Source organism: Mustela nigripes, chromosome 14, assembly GCF_022355385.1.
Source record: "Mustela nigripes isolate SB6536 chromosome 14, MUSNIG.SB6536, whole genome shotgun sequence".
In the NCBI taxonomy this organism is placed as follows: Eukaryota; Metazoa; Chordata; class Mammalia; order Carnivora; family Mustelidae; genus Mustela; species Mustela nigripes.
In genome coordinates this window covers 33,529,485-33,555,295 of record NC_081570.1, presented here as the reverse complement: position 1 = coordinate 33,555,295, position 25,811 = coordinate 33,529,485, and the positions used below count along the sequence as shown (strand labels likewise).

General features: G+C 52.9%; 2 protein-coding genes across 2 annotated transcripts in view; one reads left to right on the top strand and one right to left on the bottom strand.

The window, feature by feature from the left end:
• The first annotated feature begins 11,319 nt into the window (after positions 1–11,319).
• HYI (hydroxypyruvate isomerase (putative)) lies at positions 11,320–13,914 on the top strand. The gene is made up of 8 exons (XM_059374432.1): positions 11,320–11,573; positions 11,652–11,763; positions 12,671–12,785; positions 12,942–13,020; positions 13,138–13,187; positions 13,301–13,370; positions 13,501–13,635; positions 13,757–13,914. Exons 1-8 carry the CDS (start codon positions 11,375–11,377, stop codon positions 13,828–13,830), a joined length of 834 nt encoding a protein of 277 aa, XP_059230415.1. The 5' UTR covers positions 11,320–11,374; the 3' UTR covers positions 13,831–13,914.
• Positions 13,915–25,811, bottom strand: part of SZT2 (SZT2 subunit of KICSTOR complex) — a 52,502-nt gene continuing 40,605 nt past the window's right edge. Inside the window, 20 exon segments of the mRNA XM_059374431.1 lie at positions 13,915–14,780; positions 14,904–14,972; positions 16,241–16,357; positions 16,487–16,892; positions 17,002–17,124; positions 17,288–17,441; positions 17,809–18,022; positions 20,455–20,529; positions 20,605–20,685; positions 21,069–21,159; positions 23,306–23,505; positions 23,606–23,731; positions 23,820–23,899; positions 23,979–24,246; positions 24,449–24,625; positions 24,699–24,799; positions 24,900–25,030; positions 25,142–25,274; positions 25,367–25,464; positions 25,587–25,753. Of these exon segments, the coding sequence (XP_059230414.1) occupies positions 14,637–14,780; positions 14,904–14,972; positions 16,241–16,357; positions 16,487–16,892; positions 17,002–17,124; positions 17,288–17,441; positions 17,809–18,022; positions 20,455–20,529; positions 20,605–20,685; positions 21,069–21,159; positions 23,306–23,505; positions 23,606–23,731; positions 23,820–23,899; positions 23,979–24,246; positions 24,449–24,625; positions 24,699–24,799; positions 24,900–25,030; positions 25,142–25,274; positions 25,367–25,464; positions 25,587–25,753 (2,955 nt within the window). The 3' untranslated portion in view covers positions 13,915–14,636.

Sequence of the window (25,811 nt, the reverse complement as noted above, 5' to 3'; positions counted from 1 at the left end):
TTTATTTACTTGACAGAGAGAGATCACAAGTAGGCAGAGAGGCAGGCAGAGAGAGAGAGAGGAGGAAGCAGGCTCCCTGCTGAGCAGAGAGCCCGATGCGGGACTCGATCCCAGGACCCTGAGATCAGGGACTCAGTCATCTTGATGACCTACAGGATGTCACCCTGGTTCCTTCCAGTGACGGCTGCTCTGCTAGCCAGCCTAGGGAGGGCGAAGTGCCTCCTAGCACTCTAGATGCTTCTCTAAGATGTGCATGTGCCCGAGGCTGAGAGCCCTCCCAGGTAGTGCAATTTCTGTGGCCTCAAGGGTCTGGGGCCTCCTTCTAGAGTGAAAGGCAAGGGGCTGGCTCCTGAATGTCACAGCACAATGAAGGACACGCTGGGGCCAGAGGGAGGACCGGGGTCAAATCCATCGTGGACGGAGCAGAGCTTTGCTCTTGGGGTTAAATACGTATCCTGCTTTTTTGTCTTCTCTGCCTGACGTGTTTCTTCCAGCATCACATGCAGACTTACAGTCCGCCTTAGCCTTCACGGAGCTATCAGACACCGTACCTCAGACAAGAGACGCTTTTCACAGCACAAAGAGTGTGGCCGTGGGCACGTGCCTGTGAGCTTCACTGGTACGACCATGTTGGCTTCCTGCCTGGGCCCGAGTGGCTGGAGAGAACGATGAAGTGGATTACTACAGCCTGAGTTATGTGCCATCAGGAAGGAAAGGACTTCCAAAGAGCATATGCTTGGGGGCACCTGGCCGGGTCAGTTGGAAGAGCATGCAACCCTTGATCTCAGGGTTGTGTGTTCAAGCCCCACGTTGGGTGTAGAGATTACTAATAAACAAGCAAACAAACAAACAAACCCCCCAAAAAGGAAAAAGAGCATAGGCTTTAAGCCAGAGGTCATTGTATGAGCCACATCCTCCAGAGCCAGGATGCGTGTGATTCAGAGAAGACCTTCTGGCTTTCCGACCTCTGAACTGCAGGCCCCAGGGGATCTGAAACTTCTAGCATGCCCCGTAGCAATTCTTCCACAGGAAGAATGGTCATGGTGCTCATAAACTCGAAGCTGAAATGGACCCTGCTCATTTTAGGCTCTCGTGTCCCTACACAGCCAGTGCAGGGGTTCTCAAATGTGGAGGGGGGCAAGGATCCCTGATTATCGGGGGAGAAACTGTATTGTCCCTGTGAGGGCAGTGGTACTGTGGCCAGTACCTCTTTTCTTGCTCTGAAGCTCTGGTCAGTGGAAGATGGACAACCCAGTACCGTCAAGACTACGGATGACTCGGCTCCTCCAGAGGGAAGGCGTGAGTCATCCCACTGACCTTACGAAGGGCTGGTAGACGGCAGAGGGGAGACTCGGATCCAGTGCTGGCAGCAGCCTGATGGGATCTGATTTGGGCCTATCATCAGCCAGAGATGAGGACGGTAACAGCTATGCTTACGTGACTTTACTGCTCACTCCCTGTTTGGTTTCTACCGCTATCTGACATGGTATGGTCAGATATATGGTGTATCTGACACGTTATCACGACTACAACAGCTGAAAACAATACCCATTCATCAGTTCACGTTCCGGAGGTCAGAAGTCCAGGCATGGAGAACATGGCTGGGCTCTCTCCTCAGAAGGTTAATGTCAGTAATGAGCTGCGTTCTCCTCTGGAGCTCAGGGTCTGCTTTCAGGAGCACGTGGTTGGGGTAGAATTCAGTTCCCTGTGACGGGAGGCTGGAAGCCTCCATAGACTCCTTTTCTGGGAAGAGCTCTCACCCTTTCAGGAGTTCACCGGATTAGGTCAGGCTCACCCAGGGTACTCTCCCTTTCATAACTGGTTTGGGACATTAATGACATCTGCAAACTCTCTTTCTAGCAGTACCTAGATGAGTGTTTGATTGAACATTGGAAAGCACGTGTGCATATGTCTGGGAGCAGGAATTTCAGAGGACACTTCGGGATTCTGCTGGCTCACTTCCCTTAACTTTCACCTGATTCCTTACCCGAAGGCGATCAGTGGTAATAATGCTTTTGTTTTGGGGGAGGGGATTATGCCGGATTAAGATTGCCTCATGGCAAAACAGGAGCCAATGGGACTCTGTGTATCCCGTGGATTGGGACATGAGTTTCTCAATCAGATGCAGGACGAAAGGGTATCCCCAGGGAGGAGCGACATGAACTGTGCCAGATATATGGTGTGTGTCCCTCCAGAGCTTGTTCTCCTTGCTCTCTGTCCAAGTAGGCAGATCTATGTGGATTACATCAAGGGGTTCCTTTGTTCTCTGCATCTGCTCCATTTGGCTTATCTGTTTGGTTTATCTAGAGATTGGAAGCACGGAGGAGAGGAAGGTCTGGCTACCTATTTCTCGGGCTTCCTCCTGGCAAGCCACTTCAAGCCACCAGTGTCCTTCAATGGAAGGCTTCTGCTCCTGGGAGGGCAGCTGTCTCCACATGATCCTGGATTCGAGTCCCCCACAGCCCCCTCTACTTCACCTTGCCAGGCCTGGGAATGGCGGCAGACCTGCTGCTCCTAGCCCCGGATTGCTGGGCTAGCCCGCAGATCTCACGTACGCCCTGCCCACACCTCCGTAAATGGTGCCTTTTTAAAATCTCCTGAATTATCCTAATTTGAATGTGCCATCTGTTTTCTGTTTGGACTCTGACTGATCCAAGAACCTATCAAGAGATAGACACAGGAGTGTGACAGATGGAGAGACAAATATTACTTTCATGACTGCTATCGCTGATACTGGACAATATGGCTTAGGTCTGCCAGGCAAGCGGGTTTGCTGTGTTTCCACCCTGAGGTCAGGCCTGTGAGGGCTGAGGCCCCGGCAGAGTAGGAGTGCTTTCTTACAGAGATCAGGGAGCATGGGACTGAACTGAGCATTTTGGCTTTTCTTTTCTGCCCAAGTTACCAACCGCGGGGGTCACTCCTTCGCCCTGGGGAAGACTGAGGGCAGGCTTCTTTCCGCATGGGAGCAAGAAGCTCCATGGAAAGGCCGCGCTCCTCCTCCCCTCTGAACAGCAAATGTTGCTTTAAATAAAGTGAAAGATAAGCAAGAGAGCCAAAGACGTAATGTCTGGGATTTCTATAAAGAGCACCCACAAACTGATTCATGAGAATACTAAGAATCCAGCTGAGAAGCGGACAGAGGTTACCAGTGAGCGAGTCACAGAAGAAGAAATAATAATGGCAAATAAACACCTGGAAAGATGTTCAATCTCAGTAATAATCAAGGACTTGATTTTGAAAGACATTTCTTCCAGGGCACCTGGATGGCTCAGTGGGTTAAGCGGCTGTCTTTGGCTCAGGTCATAGCTCAGGGTCCTGGGATGGAGTCCCACATGAGGTTCCCTGCTCAGCAGGGAGTCTGCTTCTCCTTCTCCCTCTGCTGTTCCTCCTGCTTGTGCTCTCTCGCTCTCTCTCTCCCTCTCAAAAATAAATAAATAAAATCTTTAAAAAAATACAAAAAAAGACATTTCTTCCCCTTCAGGTTAGTGAAAATATCTTTTAAAAGATTTATTTATTTATTTTAGCAGGGGAGGGGCAGAGGGAGAGAGAGAGAGAAAGAGGGAGAATTTCAAGCAGACTCCCTGATGAGCATATAGCCCCAAATCTGACGTGGGGTTTGATCTCATTATCCTGACATCATGACCTGAGCCAAAATCAAGAGTCAGACACTGAAATGACTGAAACACCCAGGCATCCCATGGTTGGCAAGAATCTTAAAAACTGATATGATTCAGTATTGATGAAGATATAGAGAAATAGGTACTGTGACAGACTGTCAGAAGGAATGCAAATTGATAAAACCTTTTGAAGAGCAATTTATAGTGGTGAATCCGAGCTTTCTTCTTTTTTTAAAAAGATATATATATTGATTTGAGAGAGAGGGAGCAAGGGGGAGGGGCAAAGGGAGAGGGAGTGAGAATCCCAAGCAGACTCTGTGCTAAGCACAGAGGCCAGTGTGGAGCTTGATCTCATGACCCTGAGATCGAGACCTGAGCTGAAACCAAGAGTCAGTACCCTAACTAAGTGAGCCACCCAGGCGCCCCAAATTAGAATTTCCAGTGCCCTTGTCCTGTGGCCCAGCAAGTCCTCTTATGGGACAGATGATGGAGAAATATTCATATTTGTACACACACATAAAACATATACAAGAATGCTTTTTGTTGGTAATAGTGATGATTTGGAGGCAACCTTGTTCATCAGCAGGGGAATGATAAAAGTCTTCATATTTTGGATTACCTGGCTGGCTCGATCGATAGAGCGTGAAACTCTTGATCTAGGGGTTGGGGGCTCGAGCCCCATGTTGGGTGTAGAGATTACTTAATAACAAAATCTTTTGGATATTTAAAATCTTTTTGGATTAACATATTTTGGAATAAAATGCAGTTGAAAGAACGGCCAAAGCTCTAGAGGGGAAGAGAACAGTAAGGTAGACTGAGTTTATTTATATTTTCCTAAAAATATATTCCCTACATATATCTGATACATATTGAAAAAGAAACAAGAAGCAAAAAGTAGGTACATAACACCAAGAGTAGAATTCACATGTGTAAAGATTAAACAAGGGAAGGATAGGGTTCTGTAGTCAGGGTTATTGAGATTTTTCAAAATTTCCAATATAAAACCCAGCTTTTTGAATATTCACACCTGTGCCCTTTGAGTCACACATACGCTGGTTGTATCTAACCAAGCTTAGAATTTGCATGGGGTGCCTGGTTAATTAACTCGGCACTAGTTAAGGCTGTCAAGGGACTTGTGTGTCACTAACAGCACACACATGGAAGGGAAGGGCACGAGGAGAGGGTCTGGATGTGATCCGGACCACCAGCAACAGAATAGAAACTAAAGGACCAGTTATAGGAAATCTCCTTTGCAAGATAAGGGCGTATAACATGAGACAGCAAATATGATAATACCTTTCCAAGAATATTATATGATCATTCGTGCAAACAATTTTCATAAAATGATTCCATGCTGTTTTGTATAATGATGTTATTCAACGTACTGTTGTGTGTGAGATGATTCTGTTTAAATGTGCTGAAATTGGAGTGGGAGAGTCCTAATGTGGATGCACCGTGGATATTTCTCTATGATGTGCTTGGATCCACGAGAAAGCTATGAAAGGAAAACTTTACCGAAGACCTCGCTTCCTTTCCATTGTGGTTCCAAGCAATCATGGGTCTGTGTGATATGGACGACTGTGGGCATACTGAGAAAAGCAGGGAAGATCGGTTCCCAAACCTTAGCGATGCACCTTCAGCGGCTCAAAAAAATAACAATAATTGAGTAACACTTGAATGCTGCTATTCTTACATCTAGGCACCTGTAACTGAACACATGGTTGGACATGAAAATATAGAACATGATCTGTGGAATCCGATTTGAGCATTGCTGTATAGAAGAGGTATAAAGACTGGTAGCTCAAAAAAGAAATGAAGACGCTCTTGTATTAGAACAAGGTAGGAAAGAGCTTAAGGAAGTCGGAGTGAAATGAAAACAGCATAAACTCACGACTTTGAAAAGATAAAGGCTCTGCTACAGGCTACATGAAATTATATAAATTCAGAAAATGACATAAATACATAGCCCCAGGGCCCAGGGTTCAGGTCTTTAAATTGAGGAAGTTATGTTTTACCAAGAGAACCAAGTATTTCTTGGAATTGGGCACCATGCTGGATCTGGGGATGGAAAAAGCAAGTTTGTTCTGGTACATCTGGTTTCTAGAAAGAGTTACGATGAAGTCAGAAGGCCAGCCTGGTTGATTCCCTCACAGAGGTTCCAAATGCTGAACACAGTGACACTTGGTTTTTCTTTGCCACTCTGCTCTGTACGTTAGCTTTATGCTCTCTGGCTGACTGTCCCCATGAGCTATGGTTCTCTTAGGAAGCAGAACAGAGGGAGCAGAGGTTGGGTAGGTGACCTACAATGTCTGTGACAGGTTATATGGTTACACGGCTTGGGTCAGGTGCCCACTCATTGACCAATCAGTGGGACCTGAACGAGAGAATCATATCGGAAAATGGCAGCACCCATTTATACGTTAAGGTGCCAGAGTGGTAGAAGTGATGTTGTTTCCTCAAACTAGGGTACTTATCCCAGAAGGAAAAAGAGATCCTTTCTTAGTTATCCCCTGTTGCCAACAAATTACCTCAAAACTTGGTGGCTTAAAACAACCAGCATTTATTACCAAAGAGTTTCTGTAGATCAGGAATCCAGGTGTGGTATCTCTGATTCAAACCGTATCTGTCACAAGGCTGCAATTAAGATGTGGTTGGAGGTACAGTGTTGAGGCTTAATGGCAGTAGATCTGCTCCTAAGCTCCCTCACATGGCGGTTGGCAGGCCTCAGGTCCTTGCTGGCTGTTAGCCAGATGTTAGCCCTTTGACCTGTGTCTTCCATAAGGCAGCTCACAACAGGGCAGCTGGTTTTCCTCAGAGCGAGGGAGTGAAAGAGTGAGAGGGGGCGCTGAAGACGGAAGCCACAGCCTTTTTGTGACCTAATCTCTGAGGTTCTAGTCTATTAGTTAGAAGGAAGTTGCCAGGTCCAGCCCACATTCAAGGAGAGAGAGTGTGAGGACAGGAGGAGGACATCACTGGGGGACTGGACAGGCTGCCGACCATAGGTTCTAGGCAGGTAATATGATACAAGACCACTACATGGAACAGTGACACATTGATTCCAGAACGTGGTGATTACCGTCTATCACAAACAAGCTGAGTCTGTAAAAGAAGCCTTGCGATTAAGATGACATTACCAGAAGGATGTTAATGCAAAATGTGCTAACAGGTGGCAGTCATGCTTACAGAAGGTTTTACAAACTCATTTTTATTAAATATGAAACAGACACAACATGGTATTTATAAAAGAGATGCGAGGTAGAGGGAGTTGTGATAAAATGGAGCCAGCCTGAGAGAAAGGGGATGGCCATGGCTTTTGAAGCCTCTGACGTTCCCCTCTTCTCTCCCCATCTGGAGCTCACGGTCACCCTGGATTTTGCAGTCTTTATTCACCTGCTCATCTTCACATTTTTACCACAGAGGCTCATACCCTTACATGAGGCATTGTTTGGTCTTCTCCGCTTTGGACTTTGTATAAATGGGATCACACTCTATGTATTTCTCTGTGATTCGCTTCTTTCACTCTGGTTTCTAGAAAGAGTTAAGATAAAGTCAGAAGACCAGCTTGGTTGATTCCCTCACAGAGGTTCTAGAGGTGCCTAGAGTATGTTTCTGAGATTTATCCCTCAGATTTATCCCTGAGATTTATTCCCTCACAGGTGCCTAGAGTATGTTTCTGAGATTTATCCGGTTGATATGTTCGCACTGATGTTTCCAGCGTGACCCAACCTTCACTAAGCTCTTCATCTATCACCAGAATTCAAGAGCAAACTTAATTGGGTTATTTGGGCCACTGGCTTTGTCTTCACTTTTCTATACAACCCTGGATGGCTATCCTGCGACTCATCTCTATGCCTACCTAGTGGACATTAGGGTTAGTTTCACATTTTGGTACGTAAAGAGTGGTATTCCTTTACATCTGTGCAAACGTCCCTCCAGGGGCTATACCTGGGGAAGGAACTACGGGATCAAATGTATACGGATGTCCGGCCTTAACAGATGCCACAGGATTGATCTCCAAAGTGACGGTAGTGATTCACACACTTCTACCTGCAGTGAATAAATGCTCCAGTTTTTCCAAATCCAATCCAGTATTTGATAATGTCTGACTTAAAATTTTTTGTCAATCTGGAAGTTATAAAATGAATTTCATTGAGGTTTTGATTTGCATTTCACATGAAGTGTGTGTGTATGCACGTGTGTATATGAAATTTTGTGTGTGTGTATGTGTATATATATATAAATATATTACATATATTAAAAAAATATATATATATACACCAATTGGTAAGTGCAATCCAGTAACCAAACAAGACTCTGAACTCCACACTCAGGTCTTAGCCACCATCTACTTTAATTCATTGTCATACCAAATTCTTTGGTTAAAATTTAAATGTAAAGAATCAAGATTTATTTATTTATTTTTAAGATTTTACTTATTTAATTGACACAGAGAGAGACACAAGAGAGAGGGAACACAAGCAGCAGGAGTGGGAGAGGGAGAAGCATGTCTCCCGCTGAGCGGGGAGCTGGATGCTGGGCTTGATCTCAGGACCCTGGGATCATGACCTGAGCCGAAGGCAGATGCTTAACAACTGAACCACCCAGGAGCACCTAAAGAATCAGGATTTATAATAATAACTTAGTGTAATGCCTATGTTGCAAAGTGGTATATGGTAGAAAGTCAAACAGTGAGTAAAGAAAATAATTTTCAGGGCACCTGGCTGGCTCAGTTGGTGGAGTATGCAACCCTTGATCTTAGAGTCGTGAGTTCAAGCCCCACATTGGGTGTAGAGATTACTTAAAAATAAAATCTTTTAAAAAAGAGAATAATTTTCATGGGCATTGTCCTCCTTTTGCATTTATTTTGATGTAATATGTGAAGGTGTTGACGAAAATTAAGGGGGAAAGTGAGTCATGCCTCTCTAGTTTATATTTATACATCATCTCTGCTGTCCAAAGGGTATACATACAAGGGAGTGGACCCCAGCAGATGGTGGTGCTTTTAAAGTCTTAAGTGGAATTTACACACTCCAAGATTTACAATGAGGTCTTAAAAAGGAATTACTTTCCGTATACCTGGGTGGCTCAGTCGGTTAAGTGTCTGCTTTCAGCTCAGATCGTGATCCCAGGGTTTAGGGATCAAGTTCCCACATTGGGCTCCTTCCTCTGCGGGGAACCTGCTTCTCCCTCTGCCTGCTACTCTCCCTGCTTGTGCTCGCTCTCTCTGACAAATAAATCTTAAAAAAAAAAAAAAAAAAAAGGAAATACTTTCCTTAGATGTTATTCTGCATGGTCAACATTGGACTACAAACATGCTGAAGTTGGGATTGATTAAGATGTTAAACTTAATGAGGTCACATCCTGATTGGACTATACCCAAGAAACACATTTCAGGACAAGTTCAAGTTCCAAGTATAACACCAGCTGCAAATGGGCAAGAAATCAGGTGATCAGGAAGAGTGGCAGTCAGGTGATCAGGAACGGTGGCAGTCCGTTCTTAGAGGCAGAGCTAAGCAATGGAACTTGGCTGGCCGCTTGGATGAACTCTGATGCTGGCCTGGACCCTAGGTGTCTTTGAGAGCCTGTCTGGGGATAGAGGTCCACAGCTACAGGGAGTGGCTCCTAATGTGGCCCTTGGAGCTTCCTTCTCTCAAAGCTAGCACAGAAAACCGACCAAGAGGACTTCCACCCACCAGTATGTGGTTTTAAAAAGCAGTTTAGGGGGGAGCCTGGTTGGCTCAGTGGATTGAAGCCTCTGCCTCCGGCTCAGCCCGTGATCCCAGGGTCCTGGGATCAAGCCGGGAGTCAGACTCCCTGCTCAGCCGGGTGCCTGCTTCCTCCTCTCTCTCTGCCTGCCTCTCTGCCTACTTGTGATCTCTGTCAAATAAATAAATAAATAAATAAATAAATAAATAAATAAATTTTAAAAATCTTAAAAAAAAAAAAAAGCAGTTTAGCAGAGCATCAAGACCTTAAACATGTTCCTATTTGCTGACTATGTAATTCCAGCCTTAGGATTCTTCCCAATCACTCGGGTTATTGAGGATGAAACAAATTCATTCTGCTTCTCTCAAGAAACATTAAGAGGCTACAGGGGCACCTGGGTGGCTCAGTGGGTTAAAGCCTCTGCCTTCGGCTCAGGTCTGATCCCAGCGTCCTGGAATCGAGCCCCACATTGGGCTCTCTGCTCAGCAGGAAGCCTGCTTTTCCCTCTCTCTCTGCCTGCTTTGATCTCTATCTGTCAAATAAATAAATAAAAATCTTAAAAAAGAAAAGAAAAGGAACATTAAGAGGCTACCGACAACGGAAACCTAGGAAGGTCTAAACATCCCAGCCTGGGAAGTGCACAGACCCCAGGTCTGTGGGTTTCACCAGCCGGATAAACTCCACCTAGAAGTTTCTCGAAGTGCCATCTACCCCTCGTACTCTGGTGCTTGGTTACTCCCCGGCCTGCGTTCCTTCACCAACTGACTCTTGCTTACTTGGTTTCTACAGCCACAATCATTTTTTTGGCAAGACTACCTCTTAGTTGACTTTCTCAGTACTTCCAGGTTTGGACTTTGAGAAACAGAATCTGATTGGCCAGATCCAGACTAGGCAGCTGATGGGTCTTCAGCCAGTGGAGGCTTCCGCTGCCCTTGGATCAGATGTCCTCCTGTGGCCCAATCAGCTGGGGGAAGGGGGAATCCCCTCACCCACAGCCGCTCAGTGCGGAGACCAGGGGCGGGGCCAGTTCTCCTTATAAAGGACTTAGGGCGGCAAGTACTGTAATGGACATTTCAAAGGAACCTCAGAAAAAAATTCAGAGGTGGAGCCAAGAGGTGCATTCAAGTGCTTTCACAACACACGCACACACGAATGTTGAAAAACTCTAATGACCATCAACAGAGCAGTGGGATAAACTCTGGGCTGTGGGTATGGCACAATGAGCAGCGAATGCAATGACTTTGAAGGATATTGAACACGGGGAAATGTTAGCAAAATAATATTAAATGAAAAAGCAGACCATGAAACTGCATGTACAGTATGATCAGAATTCTCTAAGGAAAAAAAAAACTGCTTATGTTTGTTTTTTCATCTGTAAGGGAAAGTTAGCGGTTAGTGGTGCGATGACTGGTGATTTAAATTTTCTTGATTTCGTCTTGTAGCTTTCAAACGTTGCATAACAAACAGATACTATTTTTATAATGGGGAAAATACTAAGTTATTTGTTAAAGTTCACGTTCCTCTCTCTTTTAACTGGGTTCTCGGGACGGGCCAGCTCTCTCTTGCCCTTCTCTCTGGGCTCTCAGCCCCTGGGGCTCCCAACCATCCCCCGCCACTGCCCGCCCCGTCTACCCCCCTGCTGTAGGAGGCGGCGGGGGCGGGGGCGTGGGGGGCGGATGCTCTCCCGCCGACCCCCCCGGGCCGAGCTCCTCTCGTTTGGTTCTGTCGCCTCTCCCCGCATTTCTCTTTCTCCAGTCTCGAAAATGTCACTTTTCTGGGCCGTCCTCGGTCTTCACCCTACAATGCTTTTCTAACCAAAAAAGGCTGGCACAGAGGGCCCGTGGCTCGGCTCGCGGCGCCAGCGCGCCCCCCTTCGGATCGGGTTCCCCAGGCGCGCCCTCCGGAGCCGGGCCCGGCCTGGCCCCGCAGCGCCCTCCCCCGGATCCGCGATTCCCCGCCCGGCCAGGTCAGGGCCGCCCCGCCGCGCCCCGCCTGCTTCCGCCTTCCGGCGGGTCCTGGACTCTGCCCTGCGCGCGTGTGCCCGGCCAGTCATGGCTCCGCTCCGTTTTTCGGCCAACGTGTCGTGGCTGTTCCCCGAGCTCCCCGGGCTCCCCGCGAGGCTCCGGGCGGCCGGCGGCTCGGGCTTCAAGGCCGCCGAGGTGGCCTGGCCGTACGCGGAGCCGCCCGAGGCACTGGCGCGCGCGGCGCGGGAAGCGGGGCTGCGGCTGGTGCTGATCAACACGCCCCCTGGTGCGCCGCGGGGTTGGGGCGGGGGGCTCCGGGAGGCCCGGGAACGCGAGCCGGGTCTGAGGCCTGTTCTCTCCGCAGGAGACCGAGAGAAAGGGGAAATGGGGCTGGGGGCCGTGCCCGGGAGGCAAGCGGCCTTCCGAGAGGGGCTGGAACAGGCAGTGCTGTACGCCAAGGCTCTGGGCTGTCCCAGGTATCCTACGCTCTCCTCCACCTCCTCCTCACCTTGCCCGGTCTGCTCCAAGCCCCTGCCCCACGTCTGGGGTCTCGGAGAACGGAACGCCAGGTTGGAGAGGTTCAGAAGTCCGCGCACTGGCCCTTCACTCTGCCAGTCCCGGTCCTTTGTCAATTGCCTTTTGTATTTGTCCTGTGTCATTGTGTTCGCCACACTGTCATGCAGGGATCCCGTGCCAGGACCTCTGACCAGGGAGATAGAAAGTAAACACAGGGAGTGATCCATTGAGGGTCAGTTTATGGCAACTGTCTGGGATTAGAGGAAGCTTCTTACAGGTAGTGATGTTGAACTGGGGCTCAAAGAAATGAACACGCGTTTGCCTGATGTAGGGAGCACGGGAGGCAAGGGTGCACTGATCAGAGGCAAGAGAAGGCTTGGGGCGCTCAGCAGAGTTCCTGAGGCTGGAGATGGGGCCCTTTGGAGCTGGGTGTGGCCAAGAGATCGGGTGATGGCAGGAGGAGGTGTTAGAGGCAGAGTGGGGCAGATCAAATGAAGGGCAAGGGGGTCTGAGTGGTGGGGGCAGAGCGCAGATGGGAAGGATCTAAGGAACAGCTGCAAAAAGTGGAGACGAGCAGCACGGGATACTTAAGGGAAGGGTCAAAATACCTGCTAGAAAGTGAGGCTGACCCGCATGTTATAGCCCCGAAGACAGGGGCCACTGGAGCGCTAAATGAGAGGTCTCTTAGGCGGGAGGATGGTACCTGGGAAACGGGTTGGCCTCAGGCTGCCACAGGAGGGCAGGTGACAGCCCAGCCAGCGGGGGGTAGGGAGGACAGCTGGAGGGGCACTCAAGGAGCCACAGGAACGAGGCCCTGCTGCTGTCAGGATGGCCTCCCCAACCTCCTCCAGTGCCTCCTCCCACCAGGATTCACCTGATGGCTGGCCGAGTGCCCCAGGGGGCTGACCGAGCAGCAGTCAGGAGTGAAATGGAGACCGTTTTTCTGGAGAACCTGAAGCATGCAGCTGGAGTTTTGGCTCAGGTGAGACCAAGGACAGATAGAGCCTCGAGAGCAAAGGAGGCAGGAGGCGGGGCACTGGCCCAGCTCAGAGGGAATGGGGACGGGCTTCACCAGTCGTTGGCGGAGGGGGCAGGAAACTGGAGCAGAGCTCTGTTCACGGGTCCGCCGTGGTGCTAGGAGAGCCTCGTGGGACTGCTGGAGCCCATCAACACCCGCATCACCGACCCCCAGTACTTCCTGGACACCCCCCAGCAGGGTAGGATGCAGCCCTGTGCCTCCCCCAGTCAGGACGCAGCCCTGTGCCTCCCCCAGTCCTCTCTGAATCTTGTGCTCTCCTTGGGTTTCACGGCCCCCTCCCCGGTTTCTCTCCCAGCGGCAGCCATCTTACAGAAGGTCGGAAGACCCAACCTCCAGTTACAGATGGTAAGTGGAAGAAAGGAAATGCTTCTCAGAAGGCCCAGTGTTCCCCACATCTGGGGAGAATGGGGTGAGAGCAGGGGGGCTTGCAGGGTCTCTGACTAGTGTTCTCTACCCAGGACCTATTCCACTGGCAGATCATGGACGGGAACCTGACAGGGAATATACGGGAGTTCCTACCCCTCGTTGGTGAGAGGGGTCTTTTTGCTCCTCCTTGTCTGCTGTGCTCCCCCCCCTTCCACCCCCCCCCCCCCCCCGCTTCTGCCCCTCAGGCCTCAGGTGGAGCCTGAGCCCCCCACCTGCCGCCATCTGTGTCTAGGGCATGTGCAGGTGGCTCAAGTCCCAGGCCGGGGGGAGCCTAACAGCCCCGGCGAGCTGAACTTCCCCTATCTGTTCCAACTGCTGGAGGATGAAGGCTACGAGGGCTTTGTGGGCTGCGAGTACCAGCCTCAAGGTGAGGGGGCGCCGGGGCTCCAGGCTGGGCCTGGGGGAAGGGAGCTCTGGACTGACAGGTATTGGACATGGCTGCTCTTCTCCTCACGGGCCGAGATGCCACCACCTCCCTCTCTCCTCAGGAGACACAGCCGAGGGCTTGAGTTGGCTTCGTGCATACTGGGACAGGCGGGGCCACCCTCAGGCTGGCCAGTGAGGGCCTGCCCTGCACCCCCTGGTGCCTCTGGGGGACAGGGCCCAAAGCGGCCTGCATCTCCTGCATTAAAGACCACCTGCTGAACATTGTCCCATGTGTGTGTTATTGGGCAGTAGGAGGACACACAGTGTCCAACCCCTCACTCTCCCGGGGCTGCTTCCCGCCTGGTGAGAAGGGAAGAGAAGGGACGTCCGGCTCACGCTCAAGTGCTCCAGTCTCCTGCGCACACGGGGGTTTCTGAGTCTACTTCTTCATTTACACACCACAGACCACAGGTCCAAGAGCTAAGGGACTTGCCTGTGGTCACAGGGGCTTCAGAAGCAGAGCAGGCATTGGAACCAAGGTGACGTATCTCAGTGGCAACGTCCAGTAATTATGTTCAAGTGGGAAATGAAGACCAGAGGGCTCAAAGCAGGGCGGGGTGGCTGCTGGCCATTGGGGCCTTGGAGGCAGTGTTCAGGCAGAGGAGCTCTCGGGTGAGCGCTTGCCAACTGCTGTGAATTCCTGGGACTCCACCAGGTGAGCAGGAATGTGGAGTCCCTTCCTGGAAGGGCCCAGGGGACTGAGAGGAGATGGGCACCTCAGGGAGTTGGGCTACCCCTCCGAAGCCTGGCTGGTCAACAGTGGCAAGTGCTCAGGAGGGTAGCTCCCACCGTGAGGCCAGGGCTGCAGACCCGAGATCTAGTCACAAAGCTTCTGGTGTCCCCTTCAGTCTGGGCCCAGAAGGGCTGGTCAGTCCTCCTTCAAGTGGGCAAGCTTCCAGACCCCCATGGTTCAAGGAATGGTGCCATTCAGTGGTCTGGTCCTCAGAGGAGGCGGGTCCAGAGGGTGAAGCAAGCTGTGTTGATGACGGACTCGAGGTGGTGGTAGGTGGACACCAGCTGGGCAGGGGGGCTCTCGCTGTCCTGGGGCTGTACTGGGAAGGGCTCTCGGAAAACCACTGTCAGAGACTGTGGGGAACACGGCAGGGGTGCAGTGGTGAGGTAGGCACAGAGGGCAGGGTTCCCCAGCTTCCCTAGGCTCTAGGGGAAGCCTCCCACTAGGCTGACACAAAGCCCCTCACCCATTCTTACCGTCTTTCCCAAGTGGGAATCCAGAAACACCAGTACAAAACAGTCTGTAAACTTCTGATTCAGTACAACCTGCAGTGAAAGACAAAGTGACACGGGGAGTACGATCTGTGTCATCTGACGCAGCATCCACCTTCCTTGAGGGCATTCTGGAAGTGGGGCTGGTCTGAGGAAGGCCTGCTCCCATCACCACACCTGAGCCCACCTGCATTCCAGGCGCCCAGGACCTTGTCTCTAAACTGAACCTCCGTCCTCATCCTCGCTGGTTCCCCGTCAGCCCAACCAGCCTCCTCAGAATGAGGGGGATGCGCCTGACTGGAAGGCTTCAGAGCTCGTCTGTCTAGAGGCCCTGCACAAAGCTGGCACGTTGAGAGTTCTCTACCCTTGGCACAACTCCCCCTTGCCTCCTGTCCTTGGTCTTGCATCGCTTTGACCTCCCCTCGGACTAACCCCCTATATCTGGCTGTCCCTTTGCTCAGCTCAGTGATCTCTTCCAAGTGATTCCTTCTACTCCCAGGCTTCAGTGACCACCTGTTCACGTAGCTGTTGCTCAGGTCTTTCTCTCCTGGGCTCCGGTCATCACCCATCCACAGGAGAGCCCCCATCGGCTCACCCCCCCCCCCCCAACAACCGTAGCCTTACCAACTCACCTCAGTGTCCCGGGAATGCCCCTTCAGGCCCTGAAACTCGCCTTCCTCACAAGCATTGTTGCGGGACCCCACCCTATGGACCAGCGCCTACTTTTTTGGAAGTCTTCTTCCAAATCTCTCCTCCCTACAACCACTGCTCTCATCAGGCTCACGTCTTCAGTTTCTTAATCCCCCATGCTGTCTGGTCGACACCTGAGCCTTTTCCCCTCTACCTGGCCCAGGTAGTGCTTTTAGCCTCTCGTGTGCCCCTGGGGATTAGGCTAGACTTGCTCCCTCAGCAGGTTGGGGCTGGGGCCTGAGAGCCTGCATTCTGGCAAGCTTCCAGGTGTTGCCACCGCCGCCAGTGTGACGACCATGCTTTGGGTGACGAGGCTTTAAAGCCCCAGAGGTCCTTCTTGGGAGTCAGCCCCTAAGGCTGATGAGGTTCCAGACCTTAGCCCTCAGGATCTCTAGCAAGACGTGTGTTTTTGTGAGGTTTTAAGGTCAGAGCTCCAGACTGCTCTCATGAATCCTATGTCAAGGCTCGGTGCTCAGGGCTTTCAAGCCCTGATTTCACATGGATCCTGTTCCACCTAGGCCTTCCCGCCAAAGCAGACCCAGCTGGGTTGGGGCTCCTTCAGGGACATGTCATCTCTCTGATGAGGCCTTCGGCTACATCTCCCCCTTCAGAGAAGTCTCAGGGAGACTTACCAGGTATTGAGTTCCCAAGTCTGGGCTCTGGAAATGACGACAGCTCTGAGGAAAACGGCTTAAGAGAACTTTGATCAGGCTCTGGTACCAGGAGACCGTCATAGACAGGAAGCAGTCCTAGGGGAAGGTCCAAGGGGCTGGATCTGCTGTCCGAGAGCCACCTGAGAGCTCTGCACCCTCCACCCTGGCTGCTGCCAGAACCCCTAGTATCCAAACCGGCCCCTTCTAGAATGTATGGCCGCTTACCAGCTGGGGGTCAATGTCCCCAATGGATTTGGCATGAACTGCTTCCAGGAGCTCCTCCAGCTCTGCCAGAGCCAGGCGCCCCCCAAGCCGTAGCCGGTCGGGCCCCGGAGGCTCCAGCAAGAAGAGGCGCTTCCAGAGTGTGTCCCGACGGCAGTGGCCTCCAGCCAGCCGGACCAGCTGAGCCAGCCGTGCCCGCGCCACCCCCACCTCTGCAGCCAGCGGGGGGAACAGGGGAGTCGGTCCAGGGGCCAGACCAAGCCCCGAGGCCTCCCCAGGGCTACCAGCTGAGCTCCCAGGAGCTTCTGGCTCAGGGGGCAGTCGGGGTGGCTTCCGGAACCGGCGCATGTCTGCGGTGAGTCTGGGGAAGAGCTCTCGTTGGCTGGTGAGCACCACGAAGAACTGCAGCCTGGGGTGAGGACGGGGTAGGAATGTGGTGATCAGAGTGGGACACAGAGAAAGCAAGGGCACTGGGAAGGCTGGGCCATGAGCACATTTGAGGTAGGGGATCTGCTGACCGCAGAACGTGCCGCTCGGCTTCTCCTTGCTCTTCAAAGGGTGCAGCACAGTGACACACCAGCAGAGACACATCGAAGTCGTCCTGGTGACGAAGCCCCTCGGAGTCCAGGTAGGAGCCAGAGCTGTATGGTGGGGGTGGGGAAGATGCCAGCCCTGAGGTTCTAATGAAGCCACGCCCATCCAGTCTGGCTCAAGAAAACTTCTCTCCCTACTGCCCCGGGGCAGGGAGCGGGCCCTGACCTCAGCCAGAGCACATACTGGTGCCCCCCACACATCCAAGTTCACCTGTTCCATGCTGATACCAGGGCATATTCATTATGCTCTGGGCCTCCTGGCCGGGCCATCCGCAAGGGCTTCATGTGGTAGGAGCTGGCGTGGTCAGCTACGTAGTTGTACAGCTGGTGGGCAGCAATGAGTGGTGTGGACAGCTCCAGTGTCCCTGAGGGGTGAGTTATAGGAGACGCTGAGCTTGAGACAGACATACTGAACAGGTGGGACGGGAAGACAGACATCCCTAAGGCTCTGGCTGTTATTCTGGGGGGCTCCTAAGGTCCTGGGGAACATAGAGGTGGGCCCAATGTGGCTCAGAATCTAAACTTTGATGGGAAACACCATGAAGAACTTCAGAGAAAGACAGAAACCAGAGACACAGGGATATGGTCCAAGTGACATGAGGTGATCAACAACATGGGATAGGATGGGACAGGAGAGGCGGAGGTCTGGTCCCAGGAAGTGGTCCATCGGTCCAGGTCTGGAGACCCCATGGGGCCTAGCTCTGGTTCACCGGCCTGTCCTCTGGCACCGACCTTGGTAAATGTGATTGCGGCCAAAGTGGGGCCCGTCTGGGTGGTGAGCCAGGAAGTGCCGCAGGAAGGTGGTCAGGTGGTAGCCGTGCCGCAGCACCAGGTGGGCGCCCAGCACATGCTGGTGCACGAGGCGCAGGTGGAAATCATAGCTGAACGAGTGCACGTGCATCAGGTCTCGAACCTTGTCGCACTCCTCTGTGAACAGCATGGACAGCTGGGGAGGGGGGCGGGGCACGGGTCAGGACCTGGCAGGCCGCTTGGCACAGTCCCATTTCTCTCCCTCTTCCCTGGGAAGCCCCTTCCGCGGGAAGCCCCCCTTTCCATACTCCCTTTTTCATACCTGAAAACTATAATCGTTTTGACGGATGGGCCTTTGACTACCCGAGTCCGCCAAAGTCTGGCCCAGATCACGGATGCAAAACATACTTGCTTAGTGCCCGCCAGATACTTTTTGAGGTGCTAGGGAGGGGGCGGACCTGGCCCTCAAGGAGTGTCCGTTCTAGCGGCGGGCAGACAGGGTGGCCAATGTTAGGCCTCAGACAGGAGGATGTAAGACGTTAGAAGACAATGTTATGCAGAATCTAGCCAAGTGCCAGTTTTGTGCAGGTGGCCAGGGGAGGCCAGGCATGGAATGCACTGTTGGGAGTCTCTCCTGGTTCCTCCTATGTCTCCAGCTTGACTTTCCCATTCAACTACCTGCTCTTCCCAGGACACTGCATGTTCTCTTCACACTTTTGTACCTGCTTGTTCTGTCTGCCTGGAACGCTGTTCCCCCTGCTTCCCAAATCTGGCTAGCTCCTACTGGTTCATAAAGCGTCCTCTGGGACACCCTGCCAAGGCTAGGCCAGAGTGGACCTCCTTTAACTGATCTGTGAATGAATGAATGAACCATGGAGGGAGGAAGAAAAGAAGGTGGAGACACGGAGCTGGTGCTTCTCCTGATGGAAGCCACCATCACTGAGAGTGTGTCAGCTGCTGGACCCGTGGTGCTGGGCTGGCAGGATCTACAGACCCAGGCCCACGAAAGCAATGGGTGCAGGAGTTATAAGGAAAGGAAAGAACTGGCTGTCAAAGAAACTACGGACTAGTGGTCAGAGTAGCTGTGTGGTCTTGGCTGAGTCACAACATCTCGTGTGAGACATATTAAGCTCCCTTATCCTCATACGAAGTAGAGATCTTCGTAAAGTTAGAGAATGTGTGGTAAACTGAATGGCCCATGGATTATGATGATCATGAGCACTAGGGTGGAAAGAGCTCGGGATGATTGTGAAGGAGGGAAGAGGAAGAGAGGAAGGCCGGGGGGACGTAATTCAGGCTCAGGGGCATTGATGATGTCACTGTCGGCGATGGTGCATGATGGTATGTTAGCTGAGGGCTCCCGGCCACAGAACTAGATTTCAGCCTCAGTCCTGCCACCGACTAGCACGTTGCAGGGGGCACGCACTTAACCTCCATGCATGCAGGTCCCCTTAGGTGTACAGGCAGAGGAAAGCTCTCCTCTCTGCTGAGCCTGCATACTGTGCACTTGGCAACAACAGCAACAGTGCAGCAATTTCGGTACGTAACACAGGGCCGGCGATTACACAAGTAGGGGCAGAGAGAGGCTAGCTGGATGGAGATCAGGGGCAGGAAGCTACAAGGACTTCAAGGAGCTCTAGAGAGTCACGGGGCTGGGTCATTTCCGCCAGCACAACAGCAAAGTGAGAAAGTGTACCTGCCCATCCAGAGCTCCTTTGGAGCACTCTGGCCCAGGCAGGTTTCTGAACGTAAGGTCACCATGCTTTTCTGGGTCACCTTATCCCTTGAGGGCTTTCTAGGTGTCCACACTCAAGTCAAAGGCAACCATCCATGGGCTAGATGTGAGCTATCCAGGTATGAGGAGTCAGGCAGACTAGGCCCAGTCAGATCCTTATCTCGGAAACAAAATGAGAGGCACAAAAAAGGCACAAGCTCTCACGCGACATGTCTGGTGACTGAAGGAGCTGAACTAACTCAAGTCTAGAGGGCTTCAGGTCCCTGACATCACTCAATCCTGACTCATTCTTAGCAGTTCTGGGAGCTGGCCCTGCCCTGAGGCAGACAGACACGAACATAAATAACCGCCAAATGCCAGGGGTACGCTGTGTGGCTGGGAACTCTGGTCCTCATTCTATGTGTTAGTGGCGATCCTGACAAAGCCTGGCTATTTCCAGCTCTAGATCAGGCCAGGACTGCCTGTGGCACTGACGTCCCCATGTGTCAGATTACCCACTATGTTCAAAGGTCATCACTGATCATCTACGTTATGAACTGATTATGGTACTGGGCTCCTGTCAGTCCCACAGTGACCACAGGACCAGAGCAGCCACTGTGCTGGACTGCCTTCTGCCTCTAGCGCTGCGGTGGAATATGGTCTGGCCCACTGACAGAGCGAGGCTGAGGGGTGGATGACCCAGTCATGATGTCGGAATGGCCATAACTTGGCCACTCCACAGCATTAGATCCCCACTGGCCCAGACTAAACCATCCTAACTAACTAACCTAGACTAACTAACTAACCCAGACTAACTAACTAATCCTAACTAACCCAGACTAACCCCACTGGCCACAGCACACTGGGGATGCACTATGCCTGAGACCTTGTATTTCTCCGGCCCCACCACATACCTGAGAGTTGACAGCTTGCCCCATGGGGATCCGGGAACATTCTAGGGCAAACTGTTTGACACAGAAGTAACAGCCCTGGAGAGAAGGTGAAGATGAGATCAGAAGGATAGGTGGGTCCAGCTCTCCCCACTCACTATTCCTCCTGCTCACCTGAAAAGCCAGCTCCATGAGGATGATGCCCCCAGGCAGTGCACGCTGCAGGTGGTAGGTGGTGACTGGAGAGCCGGTGCTCTAAAGAAAGGAGAAACACTAGGGATCAGGGGCAAGGGTTGGGGATTCACCAGCCTGGAACCAGCAGGGGAGTCCTTTGGGTACCAATGTACCCCTGGCATTTGGTGGTTATTTATGTTCCTGTCTGTCTGCCTCAGGGCAGGGCCAGCTCCCAGGACTGCTGAGAATGAGTCGAGATTGAGTGAGGTCAGGGACCTGAAGCCCTCTAGACTTTAGTTCAGCTCCTTCAGTCACCACGCATGTCACGTGAGAGCCTGTGCCTTCTTTGTGGCTCTCATTTTGTTCCCGAGATAAGGATTTGGGTCAGTGATTCGGCTCAGTGACACCTGGGGCTGGGGCCCCATTGATTATACTGCCGGGGAAGGTACACGACGATGCACTACCTTGGGGCTCCCATCAGTCTTGGTTTTAGGGCAGGAGAAGGAGCCTCGACCTTCCGTTCCAAGGATGGCCATGGCCCGTAGCCGGCTGGTGCTGCAGAAAAGAGGGGGAAAGAGGATGAGGCAGGCCAGCGGGGGAAGTGGTCTGGCCAGCAGCCCCATGATCACTTTCACAGGCAAGCGACCTGCAGGAGCTGAAACGGGACTGGAGAGGGAAAGGACCTGCTTAGGGTATCATGTTGGGGAAGCGGCTGGGACTAGAGTCCAGGTGTACACCGTGGGGCAGCTGCTGCTCTAAGGGGAAGCTGGAGGAGTGCTCCACGGTGGGGTGGAGAGCAGGCCCCTTTCCACTGGTGAGAGAGGGGACAGGTTAGGGCACAAGAAGCTGCTGGGACTGTTTCAGGGCCCCCTAGGCCTACTCAACTCAATGGTAAGGGGAGAAGAGAAGCAGGAAAGGTACTGTGAACCAGGAAAACAGCAAGGGCCAGCAGGATGCACTCATTACATCAGGAGCTACAAACCACCAGAGCGCTTGCTGGCAATCGGGTTGGACGGTGAGGTGGGGTGTGTGAAAGCCTCTGGAGAAAAGAAATGTCTCATTTGATCCTCAAGGAAATTGGAACAAGACTTTGACAGTGATTGGTGAGATTGGTGAGAGAGGAAGGCCTGACTGTAAATTTGTCTCTGGAAACGTATTTTTCATCCCAGTGTCTTTTTTTTTTTTTTAAAGTTTTATTTATTTATTTGACAGAGAGAGATCACAGGTAGGCAGAGAGGCAGGCAGAGAGTGAGAGGAGGAAGCAGGCTCCCCGCTGAGCAGAGAGCCCGATGTGGGACTCGATCCCAGGACCCTGAGATCATGACCTGAGCCGAAGGCAGCGGCTTAACCCACTGAGCCACCCAGGCGCCCCCCAGTGTCTTTTTAAAAAAAATAATTTTTGAGAGTGCCTGGGTGGCTCAGTGGGTTAAGCCTCTGCCTTCGGCTCAGGTCTTGATCTCGGGGTCTGGGATCGAGTCCCACATCGGGCTCTCTGCTCAGCGGGGAGCCTGCTTCCTCCTCTCACTCTCTCTCTTTCTCTGCTTGCCTCTCTGCCTCCTTGTGATCTCTCTCTGTCAAATAAACAAATAAAATCTTAAAAAAAAAATTATTTTTTTAAAAGTAGGCTCCATACCGAGTGTGGGGCTTGAACTCATGATCTGAAGATCAAAACCTGAGCTGAGATCAAGAGTTGGACACCCAAGTGACTGAGCCACCTAGGTGCCCCTACTGTCTTTTGTTTTAAAAAGGAACCCAGACTTTTGGGAAGAGCTTCAAACTGAATGGAAAGTATGGAAACTGAAGTCTCTCAGAGACACTCCTTTAGGGGGACCCACTGGGAAGCAGGTAGAGTTCCTTCTCAGGCCCTGATGCCCAGAAATGAGAGGGGTGGGGTCCCAAAGGATAAGGCCTGTCCTCTCTTCCTAATGCCCGGGAGAGGGTGGGAGGTCTGGGAGCAGGAGAGCTAGTTTCAGAAACGCTCAGGAGTTGGAATTGGCTCTCTGGGCCAGGTGGTGTCCCAACTAAGGAAGTACAACTCGTACTCAAAAGTAATTGTGTGCAACACAAAGAGGGAGGTTCCATAGCCACTGGGAAGGGGCTGGAGCACAGATTCTGGAGGCTCAGATGTTGAGAAAAGCATAAAGCAGGGGCCACAGAAACAGGAATCTGAGATTTGATACAGCACAGGAAGAGTGGCCGTGGCTGCATCACTGTGCTCCGGGGAGCTGCAAAGCGGTGAGAGATGAGTTGCCTGCTTCCCAACACTGAGACCTGTCACGACTGTCCCAGAACGGGCTGGAGGACAATGACGCAGGTGGGCCTGGCACAGGGGTCCCTCGTGAGAGAGGCTAACTCAGCAAGGACAGGGCTTCCTGGGCCACGAACCACATGAGATACCCGGAGAGGCCCCTGTGGTGACCAGGCCAGGAATCCTTAAGGCCCAGATCCAGGGCATGGAGGTACACAGCCCATCAGTGTGTAAGCCATATGTGTGCATAGCCGTGTGTACACCTGGGTGGCTGGGAGGTTTACAGGCCATGCCTGGGGCCCGTGGGAAGGCGACCCTGACCCTTGTGGGTATCCTTGGCCCGGTGGGGAGGGACGTGCAACAAGGCCCACAGGGCTCAGAGGGAGCCGGGGCGAAGACAGCAAGGGTGTGTGGGGCCGTGTCCGCAGCAGCAGAGATGGGGAGGGTGCTCACCTGCGGGCCGGGGAAGGGGGCCGCAGCGGGACCAGCACGAAGCCCATGCTCTGTAGATACTGCACGTACTGCTGCAGGAAGGCCAGGCTCAGCTCCTTCAGCCATGGCTCCTCCCGGGCCCCTGGCGGGGGCGCATCTGAGGACTCGCAGCTGGTGGGGGCCTCCCGGCTCCCAGCCCCAGACTCGGGGCGATGGCGCCGCTGGGGGAGTGGAGATTAAGGCAGGCTCTAGCTGCGGTCAACCGCACCATGGGGGTGGAAGGAGGTCCCGTGGGAGAGACCCAGGAGTCTGGAGCCTTACCTGGCCCTCGGGGGGCCCAGAGGTATCGGGGGGCCCATGTAGCCAGGCAGCTGGGTCGAAGAGCAGGGCCGTTGCACAGTAATGTACCAGGCGGGACGACTGCTTCAGGGTCTCTAGCTCTGCAGCCTGGGGAGACGAGGTGGTGAGCACGGGAATGGTGGCCAGGGACGGGGTCCCAGGATGCTCAGGGAGGACACAGGCTCGAGCCACTCACACTGATGGGCATGCTGGCTGGGGCAGAACGCTGCTGCCATGTCACAAACAGGTTCTCCATCTTCATCTGGCGCTCCAGCTCTGGTGGGTGCAGGCATTAGTAATGGCCCCCAGGAGCTGTCACTCCTCTCCTCCCACACTCCAGGGCCAGGGCCCTCACCTCTGCGCTCCGCCATCTTGATCTCTAAGAACTGTTGTCCATGGTAGGTGACGGGATCAGGGGGTCTGGGCACAGGGCCGAGAGAGGAGCTGGGGCGGGCGGCTGTGATATCCCTCAGGGCCTCATCAAAGGGGAATGTGTCGAGGGGAAGGGAGCCCCCACCCCGAGAGGAGGCACTCAGCCGGCCCTGTTCGCGGCTCAGCGGGGGGCTTGCACTCCGGATGAGGGTCTCTGCTTCCATGGTTGGCAGGAGGAATGGGTTTGGCTCCTGAGAGAGATGGAGTGTCACGATGGGTTCATGGCCTTTGCCTTCAGACCCTCTCTCCCACCCAATGGCCTCCTCTCTCAGATGTTCCCTCCCTACTATCTCTGCCCTCAGTCTGTCCCTCTCCCCTGCTTCCTGGCTGGCACCTCCTTCAACTAATCCCTTAGGAATCAGAACTAGAGGAGGGAGCCCAAGCAACAGGCACCTTTTCGTCCCGCACTGGGAAGTCCAACTGGCCACAATGATGGAAAAGTCCCAGCTTCTGGCTGAGGAGGCAGAAGATGAGGTGGGCGCGTGAGTTCTGCCACTGCACGAGGCGAACCAGTGCCCGGCCCAAGGCCGCTCCCAGGTCTGGAGCCCAGTTGTAGGTCAGCAGCTGTAGCTGGAAGTCAGGGGTCAGGGTCAGTGACATCACTGAACTCCTTCTCCCACCCAGCCCCTGGCCCCCCATCTACCTTCTTGTCCACAACCTCCAGCAGCAAGAACCTCTGCCGGGGAGCGCTTCGCCCACAGCTCCCGTCGCCTCCTGGCTCAAAGCGCTGCACAGCTTTGGCAGCTAGGGGAGGAATGCTCAGTTGAGGTCCAGATGTAGATCCCCGTGAGCCCACCCTGTTCCCCAGAACTCTGAACTCACTCCCTCTGGGCCATGCCCTCACCCTGCTGGGTTGGTCTCCTCCATTGCAAGAAGTTCCTTCCCAGAAGTAGCAGGTGCCGTTCCGTCGCTGGGCGTGGCGTTGGGCACAGCTGTCCAAGGGAGCAAGGACTGAAGATCTCTGGCTCTGAACCCCTGGAGGGAGGAAGGGAGGGACAGAAAGCAGACCATCCATGCACAGACCCATTCCCTGGCTATCACCTCCCAGGCCTAGCCGAGCTTAGCCTCCAGCAGACCCAAACTCACAAATGCTGCTCAAAGATACGGACACTGGTATCTCCGGTCATGGAGGTGACCAGAGTCGTGAACTCAGAGAGGACAGATGGAAGAAGGAATCGGGACACCATGTGGGTGGAGCTCCTGGACACTGAGGCACAACCTGGAACCGGGGGAGAGAGGTCACGGTGGAGCTGTAGGTTGGGGACTAGGCCATGGGGTTGAGTACAGGTGAGAAGGGGCTGGGGGTCTCACCGATCTGAACCATAAACTCCATCCAGCGCTGAGTCACGCGAGCAAACACAGGCTGCAGGATCCCTACCTCACCCTCTTCTAGCTGTGTGGTCCTGCGTCTGAGGACACATCGGGAATGAGCCTCACCTCCACATGGGACATGTGTGTGCTTACACAAACCCAACACCTACCTGTGAGTTCACCCCCAACACAATGATGCAACACCATAATACACACACACCTTTGTCTCTGGGCTCCAGAATCTGAGCCTGGTGCCCGCTCAGTGCCACCTGGAGTCCGAACACTTTCGGTTTTGTGACGCCTCCGGCCCCGGGTGTCTTCTGGCCGATCCAGGACAATGTCATCGGTTGTTTTGGGGGAACCCAAGTCCCCACATTCTGTTTTACTCTGGGGGCAAGGCAGTGAATGAGGAAGTGCTGCTGGGAAGAGGGATGGTGTGGAGGAT

Excerpts from the sequence above, each read along its gene's own strand:
- HYI (XM_059374432.1), top strand. The coding sequence starts at position 11,375 with ATGGCTCCGCTCCGTTTTTCGGCCAACGTGTCGTGGCTGTTCCCCGAG. Across the intron at positions 12,786-12,941 it reads CAGCTGGAGTTTTGGCTCAG|GAGAGCCTCGTGGGACTGCT; the intron begins GTGAGACCAAGG and ends CCGTGGTGCTAG. Across the intron at positions 13,188-13,300 it reads CCAACCTCCAGTTACAGATG|GACCTATTCCACTGGCAGAT; the intron begins GTAAGTGGAAGA and ends TTCTCTACCCAG.